Here is a 12,032-nt window from a genome sequence, read left to right as displayed (position 1 = left end):
GCAAAAAGAAATTCTAACGGTGCTTTAAATATTTTTCTAGATTTTTAAAATGAGTCTCGTAATGATACTAGACAATTTTGTGACTTGTAGCTCACTGTAAGAGAACATTTATTTCACTAGAAATCCATCTCTGCTAATCCAAGTAATTATTCAGTTTGTTTTGTTCTTGTTACATCGTATTTTTTGAATTTTTATAAGGCGATTCAAATTAATTTTTGGACTTTTTGTAGAATCAGGATTTTGATAACGAAAATATAAATTATTTGTTATAAATAATAAAATTGCACAAAATTTGCTTTTTAAAAAATTTCGTTAAAGATGCGTGATTTTGAAAATTTTTTATTAATTTTTTAAATTTTTTTTTAATTTTTTTTCATTATATTTCATTTTTTTAAATTTTGATAAAATTAAATTTTGAAAAAATTTAAATAAAATAATTTGTCATTCAAAGATTTTTTAAATTTTTATTATTATTATTAGGTATTTTTTTTTTAAATATAATTTTTAATGAAAACTAGAATTATTCAAAAATTTCTTATTAAAAAATAAAAAAAAAAATATATCAGAAAAAATATATCATTTTTTTTTCTTGAAATTTTTACTAAAAATCGAAGGGAATACGACAAAAAATCAAATAATAACATTTAATAGCCTAAAGTAGAAAAATTCTTATTAATCTACAATATGCTTAAAATTTTCTACAAATAGACAATACGAACACTCCTACTTCGTCATAACTCAAATCAACATGAGCAAAAAAAGATGGCTAGATAAAATGCATGTGAAATGTTAAATTATTGTTTATTTTTTTTGTCGTTCCATTTTATTTTATTTTTGAAGAAGGTCGCTAACTGTCGTTATCATGTTGTTTTACAAGAAGACTCCTTCAGATTTTACACTAAAAGGGCAATGTAACGAAATAGGTTGTAGCATCAAGTGACACACACAATAAAATAAATTTATTATTTTTTTTTCTCTCCAGTCGCTATCACGCTTTGTATCGCAGCAGTAAATTACAAAATGAATCTAAAATGAGAAAATGTACAGGAGGACTTTGATTTACGAAACATTTGATGAAATAAATTTTTGTTTCCAAATTTCGCGCCAATCCGAGGACGAGAAAGTCACAGGTGTTCCATTTGTGGCCGGATTTACGACGCGAGTCACCAAAACGGTACTTTGCATTATTTTATTATTCTAATCACGCAATTGCGGTTAAAAGCATGAGTATTTCATAATTTAACGTTATTTTCTGCGTGCCATAGTTGACGGAGAAAAATCTTTGAAATTTGTTAAATTAGTCGAAAAATTTGTGATTTTCTTGTACCCTTTCATTTATCATATCAGAAGTCTGTTTTTGACACTTTTTATCGCCAAATATCTCGGGAAAAAAATTTCTCATTTTTTTACTGCGTTTTCTATTGTTACATTTTGTGATATATTTAATGTCGTTCTTGTTGCCATTAAACGAATAGTTCACATTTTGCAGTAAAAATTCCACGTTAGAAGACATTAAAGGTGCACAAAAAGATCCATAATAAATTTATAGTGCTCAGTTCGCCGAAAACAGACGATGCGATATAAATTTGTGTGAGAAATGAAAAGAATATGTAGCCGATGGTCATTAAAAATGAACAAGTCGAGAATTTTGTGTTTTAAAATGTGTATTTATAATATGAAAATGGCAAAAAGTTCTTCGTCTGTTCAGTAAATTTTTACTGTGGGTCGTATTCAGATCGACCGACGTGGAATTTTAATGTTCTTTTGATTAATGCAATTTAGCTTTTTTAGTCCAGGTGGAAAAATTGTGGGAATTAAATTGATTCAGACTTTAATTGACCTGCAAAATTATAATTTTATAGTTTATTCTTACAAACTTAAGGCTGATTCGATTTTTTTTTTCAAATTTTAAATTAATTTTGGCAAATAAAAATGAAATATTTTTTTAAATAAAAAAAAAAAAAAAAAAAAATTGAATTTTTTCAATTTTGAATTTGTTTGAATATTTTATTTAAAAAAATTATTTTGAAATTTTATTAATTCATTTTATTTTAACGTAGACATAGGTATTATTTTAATTTAAAATTCAATTTAAAAATTTTTAATTTTTTTTAATTTAAAAAAAAGAATAATTTTTTAAATTCTTTAATTAAAAAAATTTCACTTTATCGCATGATTTTTTTTTAAATTTATTTTTTAATTTTTTTACTATTTTTTGAAAAAAATATTTTTATTTTTATTATTTTAAAAAAACTTTAAAAAATTCGCAAAATAAAAATTTTAGAAATTTAAAACTTTTTTCACGTGACTCATTTTTTCATCAAATATCATAATGCGTTTTTAAAGCAAGTTTTATTTTTTAAATTATCATAATTTATCTTTACTAATATTCAAAAGTAAAAAACTGAAAAAAAATTAAAATAAAAAAAATTAAATATTTTCCTCATATTTTTCATTACAAAGTTGTTAATTCAATTTTTAATTTGTTCCAACGATAACTTCTAACTGGGTTCATGGACAACCAGAGACGTGTTACACAGCAAACTAACTCGTTAGACCCATTAGTTATATTATATGTCGGTGTGTGCTTCTTGCAACTTAAACTCATTGAAGTGGATTTTTGGTGGAAGGCGGTTGGGTACAAGAAAAATTTTACATCATTTATTTTTGTGCGAAAGAGATGAAGGTACGTGAAATATTCTACCAGCTTATAAAAGAAAAAATGTAAAAAAAAGTTTTCAACACATCTTACCTTTACTGTGATATAGAAGAGGTTATTTAATATCATTTCGGTTGCCTCCGTCGAACCAGAACCATCGCGACGGCCTCGCGTACCGGAATTCGGGTAATACTGAAAATGAAAAATTACAATGGAAATGAGTGGTTTCACGTAATTGATATACATTTTCTGCATATTGCGGTGCAGAATTTTAATTTTTAGGCATAAATTTGCATTTCTCGGAACCACTTTTGATTCGACTTCGTGAAAAAAGTCACAAAAAGCCATTTTCTTTTGTTCTTTTGTGAGAAATAAATTTCTGGTAATAAAAAAATATCCAAAAATAGAGTTGTTGTTGATGATAATATGCCGTAAATCATCTTGACAGAATATTTTTATTAATATTAAGTGCGAAAAAAAAAACAGACGAAAAAAAATAACTTTGTGCTAAATTTATTGAACGTAAAAAGAAAGATAATACGCAGCTTACCATGATATAGGAAAGGGGTGTTGCTGGCGGGACACTTGTTGCTACGAGCTCCATATTTTCGAGCCATGGAAGGAGGCCGCGAAGCAGCAGTGCTCGTACCTCTGCACGTGCCGTCTGGAATCGATGCGTAATTTCCGAAAACATGGGCATCGTCAGCTCCGGACGAAGTCTCGCCATCTCACGAGATAATTGTGTGCGGCAATAGGCACCACTTAGAATGGCATCCAAGGTGCCAGTGCGTTCAATTTCTGCAAAGGAACAGGAAAATGCAACATATATTAATTATTATTTCGTAGCACGACAATGAATCAGAATTCAAGGAAAAGCCAAACAATAAATTTGAATATTATTCAGTTGAAAGACCAACAACAGTATTGTTTGTTCTCCAAGTCTTGTTATTGGGCATTGTGTGAATTTTGTAATCTGGGTTTAATTATTTTAGACAATATTTATTAATTAATTTACATTGAAAAGTTTGTGGGAATGAAGTTAAATTGTTCCAAATTCTCGCCATTTATTTGACAAAAGTGATCCAAGCAAAAACAATTCACAGGAAAAAAAATAAATATTGTTTTTTTTTTTGGAAAAACAAAATAAATCCGATAATCCTTTTAAAGAAAAAAAAAGTGATATGGAAGCTATTTTATACAAACTGAAGTGTTAAATTTCAAAAACACTTTAAATCATTGTACCAGGATTGTTTTGTTATTCATGTACTTTAATTTTTATGCGATTAAAAAAAAACAATTTTTTTTCTCAATAATTATGTATATGTTCAATTTCATTATTTTTAATTACTAGAAAAATTGTTATTGTGTATCGAAAGAAGTAAAAAAGCTCGACTTTTAATAAAATTTTGCATTTTGTGTTAAAAATTAAAATGAAAGATTTTTTTCCTTTACAAAACTAATAATTTTTGACTCAAAATTCGACAAAATAATTAAATTAATTAATTAATAATTAAAACATATTCTTGATTTTAACAAGTTTTTTTACAATTTTAATTTTTTGTTCGAAAATTCTCGTTTTTTTTTTAAATACTCTTTATACGATATTTTCTCTTGGGAATTTGCAAAATAATAAGCAAGAAGAAAATTCAAAAAAAATTTCGATGATTGAATTAAACATGATCTTTTTTCTTCAAAAAATAAAAATATACAAAAAATAAAAATCGCAAAACAACTCACATTTTCATAAAATAATATTTTTTTAAAATTTTTTTTCTAAATTTTCCAAAGAAATAAGTTTGATTTGAATAAATTTAAATTCAATTTTGAATGAAAAGAATAACACCGAAAATATTGTTAAGTCATCGAAAATTGCTTGAATTTAAAATACAGAAACATAAAAATATATTTCATTTTTTTTATTATTTCAATAAAACACATTTTTATTTAATTTAATTTAAAACAACCTAGGACCATTTCACATAAAAATTGTAGTTTTGTCCAAAAATGTTTCAAAAAATGAAAAAAAATACAAATCTAAATAAGAATTTAAGTCAAAAATGACTAAATAAATTTTTTTTTCTTATCAGAAAAACAAAATTAAAATTTTAAAAAGAAATTATAAAAAAATAATATTCATAGCTCGTTTTAATCATATTCAATCCATGTTAAAACTAAAATCAATTAACAAAAACAACAAAACAACTTTGATAATGCATCAAATGCATTCTGTTTGAATCAAAGCAACTACCCAAAGTTTCTCAGAACTCAATTGTGGCCAATCAAGAAGATTGTTTCAACAATTTGCACTGCTTCATTTTAAGGTTTCGTAAAGTTTGATTGAAATAAGATGAAGATGACTTCAAGTGAAGCCTTTATTGTGGTTTATTCACACAACTTTTACCAATTAAGATAAATTTTGTACAATTTCTGTTGAATCTTCAAACTGTTATACAAGCAAAATGTGCCACTCTCTTCATTTTTCACTCGTACAAACTTTGCAGGGGATATTTTGAAGAGAGAAAAACATTTTCAGGGGAAGTCGATGTTAACATTCGACGTTCAACAGATTGTCGATTTACATTATGTTTACCGAACAAAAAAAGGAGAAGCAAGGAAAATGAGTTACCTCACGGTAGAAAAACAAAAGTTAACATTCGATGTTGACTGTTTCTCCTGCCGACTTTTCCGTACGAAATTTCCCCTAATTTTATGAGAGAATCATCAAAACAGAAGTTATCTAATACTAGACGACTAGACGGCATACATTCATATTTTAGATTGTGACTTTGACTCACACAAGACACAAATTACTGCGATGTTTCCATTCATTCACAAAATTTTCGTATCGTCCTTATTGCTCTGGTTTTTTTGTATGTGGAAACGTGTGGTGTGTACATTTTTTTTTTAATATGAAAGTGAAACGATTTTATGATTATTACTACAGCTTGCACACATTCGAATCAGTCTACCGGCACACTTTACATCGATTGGATGCAAAAAAAATATTCTCACGGAGGGATTAAAAATTATAAAAATAAAAAAAATAAATTTAGAAAAAAATACAACGAAAAAAAAAATAAATAAAAAAGGCAGAGAAATATTTTAAAGGATTATTCGGATGGATTACAATTAAGCCACTTGGATTACCAATTACTACGGATTAAAATTTAACCAAAAATAAAAAAAATATATTTACAAAATAGTATCAACGATGAATACAAAAAAATAAATGAGCGACAAATGTTCTACGAAATATAAATAATTTTCTGTGGATTACATGAAAATGATAAAATAATAACGGTAATAAATTGTGTGTAATTTAGCAAAAATTCTATAGCAAGAGAAACAAGAAATAATATGAGAGCTGTATCAATTCTGAAATGCGATTATAGTTACAATCGAGTTACATTGATAAATTTAAAAATTATGTGCAACGATTTAAATTTATTTTATTATCGGGAAAATTCGAATGGATTTTTTTTCTAGTAGAAAATATTTTGTCATAACGAAAAATAAAAAAAAAATTCGGGGAAATTCGAAAAAAAAAATTTTTTTCAAGCAAAAAATATTTTGTCATAATAAAATATAAAGAAAATTATTCGAAAAATTCGGCAAAATTAAAAAAAAATTATTTCAAGCGGAAATTATTTTTTCTTAATAACAAAGTATGAAAAAATCATTCGAAAAATTAGGGAAAATTAAAAAAGATTTTTTTTCAAGCAGAAAATATTTTGTCATAAAAAAATAAAAAATCACTTGAAAAATTCGGGAGCATTCGATTTTTTTTTCCAAACAGAAAATATAAAAATAATATATCTTTCGAAGATATTTTCGAAACGATTTTTTTTTGAAGAAGGAAATACTTTGTCTCAACATACAATTAAAAAAATTAAAAAAAAAATAAATTTGCATTTTTTTATAATTTTTTTTTGTCTTTCAAAGACCATTTCCTGATAAATAAAATTTTTATGAAAATCATAGAAATTTCCTGAAAGTAAAAATAAACACTTTTCTCCGAATTAATTCTTTAAAAATAATTTTTGATTGCTTGTCATGGAATAATTAACTCTTTTAGTTTTTTCCTAGAAATTCATGATGAGTCAAATTATTTATTTATTTAGAAAAACATACAAACAATTATCACATACAAAATTTCTTCCTAGAAATGCTAATTTAAACATCAAAAATATTTGTCTGTCTGTTCCTACTTGGCAAAAAGATACCACTAGACAAAATACCAGGAAACTTTGTTTATTAGTTAAATTGCTTCTAGTCTACTTATTCATAAACATGATGATGATTAAAAACTATTTAATTGAAAATTGTTTGCATTTTAATGTCTCTTTTAATCCATTCAACTTATGATTGCCTAATTTTTTTTAAAAGTTTTTATTAAAAATGTTACTTCATGAATGGAAATTGGATCTCTTTTAGTGTTTTTTGTGATACAAAATTGTTTTACATTGCAATTCATATGCACGCGAATACGAAAATTTGAATGAATGAAAAGAATGTTTAATTGGAATTCATTGGATTTTTTTCTGTCATCGCAGCACGATAGCGAATTTTCAGATTTTTTGCTTTTCCAAACATTCGTATTATTTTCAATCTGCCTAGACAACAAAAAAAGACTAGAAAAAAAATAAATAAATTTCGACAGTGAAAGAGATACAAAAAATCGTTATTTTTTCGGATTTTTTTCTTTATTCGAAAAAAGTGTTCAATAGTCATTGAAACAGTTGATTTATTTTTTCGTTTCCTGCGTAAATTTACACCACGTTATCGTGTAAAAAACGATTATTTTTATCTTCTCTTTTCCCTGGTGGATACGTTTTTTTTTGTGGTTGATTTCATTTAACAGCAAGTCCACCATTTATTTTTGTAAATTTAAGCAAATATTTTTTTTTTCAATTTTCGTTGATGTTAAATTTCCCACCAAGATTCCCACATCATCACACCGATTACAATAAAATTTTGTTTACATCAAATTAATTATTATGAAATCAATTTACAGCCACAAGTCAATATTTATCAAATAAATTATTGGAATTAAATCCAGGCATTCAATTAATAAAGTTGTAATTAAAATAGGTGGCCCAAGTTCATTGGTGTGAAAAGCCCGGGATTTTTGTTTGTCACGCCGAAATTTTTCAGTAATTTTCCTTTATCGAATGGCCGGAAGGATGGCAAATTAAATGATAACACAATTTATTTTCTCATTCATTAAATTGCGAGATATTGAATGACATATTGATGTATTTATGGGCTTAGTTTCTCGTACGTGGTTGTGAGCCGTATACGGGGGCGATTGGTCGGTCAATAACACTGAAAATTAATTCTCTGTAATCGACTGTCATTTAAAGTTGGCTGGCATGTTGTTGTGGTTGTTGCGTTAACAAGTGGTTTTTACGCAGTATTTCAGATTTGCCATATGCAACAAAATTGATATAAACAATTTAAATGAGATGGATATTGGTTGGTGGTGGTGTAATGGAATTAATTACGATAAAATTCGATGAAGTGCACAATTTATACACAACCCCTATTTTAATTTGTGTTTTTATTTTGTTTAAAGTTTGGCCGCTCCAATAATATTATTTAATAATGCACAAATTGGATTTTGAAACACAAAAATACGAGTGAGGAAAACAACATTTGAAAAAAATGTAAAATTTATGATTTTTTTTTTAATTTTCAAAGTAAATTATATAAATTGTAAAAATTAAAATAAAATATGATTTTTATATAAAATCGTTAACAAAATTTTAAAACGAAAATAAATTAAATTAAAATTATTTTTTTTAAATATCTTGTTGAAAAATGGATGAAATGAATTTGGCACATAAAAATGCATTTTCGGCAAATAAAAAATATCTTTTTGGCAATTTATTTATTTATTTGATTTTTTTATGAAAACTGAACAAAGCAAGAAAATTTAAATATATTTATTTTATATTAAAAAAATGCATTTCAGTTACGTTATATTTAATAAAATACCTAGTTAAATTTTTAAAATTTGTCAAATTGTTCAATTTTATTATGTAAAATGTTAAAACTAAATCTTGAAAAAAAAAAATTATATTTGGTATAAATTATTTAAATACAATATTGAGATGAAATTTGAAAAAAATTGTAGGAAAAAAATTTAAAAAATCATTTTAAGTTTTTTTAAAATTAAATTAAAATTCTTTCTATAGACTATTTTTCTTTTTTGCAATTTAAAAAAATTCTGTGGTTTTATTTGGAGCTAAAAATTTTGTAACTTGAAAATTAAATTAAAATATTTTTTCCATATAAAAAGTTTAATTTTAATTTAATTTAAAAAAAAATATTTTAATTGTAGAAAAACTTATTATTTCCATATAAAAAAGTAAAAAAAAAATCAATTTTAATTTCATATTAACTTTAACCATGTTTAACATTGGTCGAGTTAGCCTTTTAATAACCCGAGCACTAACAACACTTAAAACTTTAATTTATTGTTCAAAACACTTCTACCATGGAAAATTTTATGAACTTTATTTTTTATTTTATGAACGATTGCCGATTGAAAAGTTGAAAAACAAATTTAATGAAATCATTTTACGCCTCCTCATATTTCAAAAACTTAATTTTTCATACAAAAAACATAAGTTGCCTTGCACTATAAAATATTTTCAAAACAATGATGATGTTACGATGTTTATCTCGTTAAAATTTTAATTAATTGCACTTTCACGTGAGCACATACACTAAATAATTATAGTGTGGCAAGAAGGATACAAACTTTGTGCAATAGTAATTAGCTGCATTGTTTACAATGAACATTTTGAACAAAAATACAATTCATGCGGAGAAACCATTAGTGGGAAATTTGTGTGCGGAAAAACACTACAAAACCCAAATGACATGTACTTGGAAGAAAAACAACAGATGCGAAAAATAATTGTGGCAACCACGAATTAAAATATCCATCAGGAGAACATAAAAATGTAGAAAATGTCAATGCCCAGCCGCAACTCGCAATAATTAAATTAAATGTTAATTTATAAACTTTTTCGGGTCGTTTTGGCATTTTATGGATATTTAGAATCATAATAATAATCACGTCCACATCCAAAAGTCAAAAGCACTCGTCAAATGTCGCGTCACTTGACAGGTTCACACAAAACTTTTGTGCTTAGAGTCTCTCCTTCTCCGGCTTCGCAGGAAATTTTCGCAAATTTATTTTCGTTACTTTATTATTTTGCTGCGAATATCATCAGAAATGTTTATATTTTAATCACTAAGCTATTGTGTTTTGTTGTAAATGCGCTGCATGATTTGTGGGAAGGAAATAATAATTCATCTCGGCTGCCAAGACAGTGAAAGCAACTTGATGTCAAGCCAAAAACTCATAAATTAATTCAATTATAAATTTTGTACAAATATCATCAAGTGTTTACAACGAAAGACGATTAATGCTACATGTTTATCATTTTAAATGAAGAGAATTGTGGCGAGATGACTTTTGAAATGATAGGCACGCAACGAATCCCGCGAAACAATGTTGAGGTTAATTGATGAAGATGGATTTCAATTCTATGAATTTGCGCGGCGACGAAAGTAAAAGAATCGCATTAAAAGTTTTTAATTCGTTTTTCAACCACATAACAACCGAATTTATGGCAGAATAAACGCGGGAATCGTATTAACTCAGCATTTTCAGCGCTTTTCACCAGTAATGAGATCAAACAGAAACTTTTGCTGCGCTCTTCTTTCATATATAAAATACAATTAATTTGAAGAAGACGAAAAAAAACGGAGAAAAATAATTTATTTTATTATTACTTTTATACTTTCCATTAAACAAACCACTTTTGCAGCGCGAGCGCGAAACTCAAATATTATGTGGGTTTTTGTCATAAATTTTATCGGAAAGTTAATTCAAAATACTTTTCGCAACGGAAAATTCTCGATAGAAACTTTCACGTTTTTTTCTCTCAGCAAAATATAATTCTCTTTGTAAACATTTTCAAGTTGCGGCTGAAAAATAAGAAGAAAAAATATAAAATTAACTGAAGCGCGTTTTTTCCCTCCAGCATGTCGTCAGATGACTTTATTACAATTTTCGAGACGTGTGCTACGAAAAACGCAATAAAAACAAGTCAAAAAGTTTGAGTGACTCCGATAATAAAAAATAATATTTCATTAAAAAAGACACGAGAAAAAATATTTTCTTTATATTTGTCCATTCCGCATTTTTTCCGGTTGAAAGGACAGCAAACGAAATCATATAATTGGCAGAAATAAAACAACAAGAAACTCCTTGAAAGGAATTTATAGTTGGAAGCACCTAGCAAAATTCCAAGAAATAAAAAAGTTTGCTCTTGTGTGACACATTCTCGTAAATAAAAACAACAGCAAAACTTAATAAAAACAACATTTTCTTCTTTGACTTTTCCTGTGTTTTTTGATGTATGAAAGAGAAAAAATAAACAACATCATTTAGCAAATAAATAAAATGACACCGGAAGTGTCTGGTTTACGGATGAAGACGAAAAATTTCACACAACTTAAATAAAAGTTAACTACAACATGTCGGCAATAAAACTATAAAATAAGTCCTTTTGTTCGACTTTGCTGTTTTTCTTTTTACGAAATCTCGTTTGTTCTGGTATTTTTGTGTGTTTTTCGTCTTTTATATCATGTGGATGAGGGATTATTGCAATAGATATTAATAACACAAAGAAAAACATGTCAAAAGTTTTTCGTTTTTGCTTTTCGGATCAAAAGCTTCGAAAATTGAGACAGCATGCGTGTAATACAAAACGTTTAAAATTTTGCAAAACATCCGAGTTTTTGTTTGAAATTTGTCTTTTTCATATTTTTTTTTCTTGGATTGAAATTTATAAAATATGATGAGCGGAAACAGCAGTATTCACTAGAATTTATTTATTTTTGTCGTATTTTTCATCATTTGTACAATTTTTGTTACGATATTTTTTTTTACAATTTTTTAATTTACTCCACAATGTTGTCAGGGCAAGATTTTAATTTTAAACTGTTTTAATTAATGAAAGGAAAAAATTTTTTTTTCTAAAAAAATTATAAGTTTACTCTCTAAAGGAATGTTTACAAATTCACTTTATAAATAAATAAAAAAATTTATCAGAAAAAATTACTTTTTTTGAGCTGAGAAAAATTAAAATATCACTTTTTCAAAAAAAAAAATCAATAAATAAAAAAAAATAATTAAATAAAAAAAAACGAAAAATAAAATAAAAAAATACTTTCTTTGAGAAATTTTAAAATATAACTTCCTCAAAGAGAAAAAAATGAAAATTTTTGTTTTTCTAAGAAAAAATTTAAAATTTATTTTCAAAGAGAAGATTTGAAACTTGAGTTTTTCAGT

The 12,032-nt window shown here is 26.0% G+C and overlaps 2 protein-coding genes across 3 annotated transcripts in view; one reads left to right on the top strand and one right to left on the bottom strand.

Annotated features, from left to right (window-relative positions):
* Positions 1-12,032, top strand: part of LOC134832011 (3'-5' RNA helicase YTHDC2-like) — a 216,013-nt gene that overhangs the window by 149,170 nt on the left and 54,811 nt on the right. The gene's annotated exons all lie outside the window — the stretch shown is intronic.
* LOC134832306 (protein furry) overlaps positions 1-12,032 on the bottom strand; it is a 54,952-nt gene that overhangs the window by 9,602 nt on the left and 33,318 nt on the right. For both annotated transcript variants that reach the window (XM_063846289.1, XM_063846290.1), the window contains 2 exons: positions 3,210-3,457; positions 2,753-2,851 (listed from right to left, as the gene is read on the bottom strand). In XM_063846289.1, coding sequence (XP_063702359.1) covers positions 2,753-2,851; positions 3,210-3,457 — 347 coding nt within the window. The remainder of the gene's footprint in view (positions 1-2,752; positions 2,852-3,209; positions 3,458-12,032) is intronic.

This window comes from Culicoides brevitarsis, chromosome 2 (assembly GCF_036172545.1).
Source record: "Culicoides brevitarsis isolate CSIRO-B50_1 chromosome 2, AGI_CSIRO_Cbre_v1, whole genome shotgun sequence".
In the NCBI taxonomy this organism is placed as follows: Eukaryota; Metazoa; Arthropoda; class Insecta; order Diptera; family Ceratopogonidae; genus Culicoides; species Culicoides brevitarsis.
The sequence above is the reverse complement of the archived record's forward strand: the minus strand, read 5'-3'. Positions and strand labels throughout refer to the sequence as shown.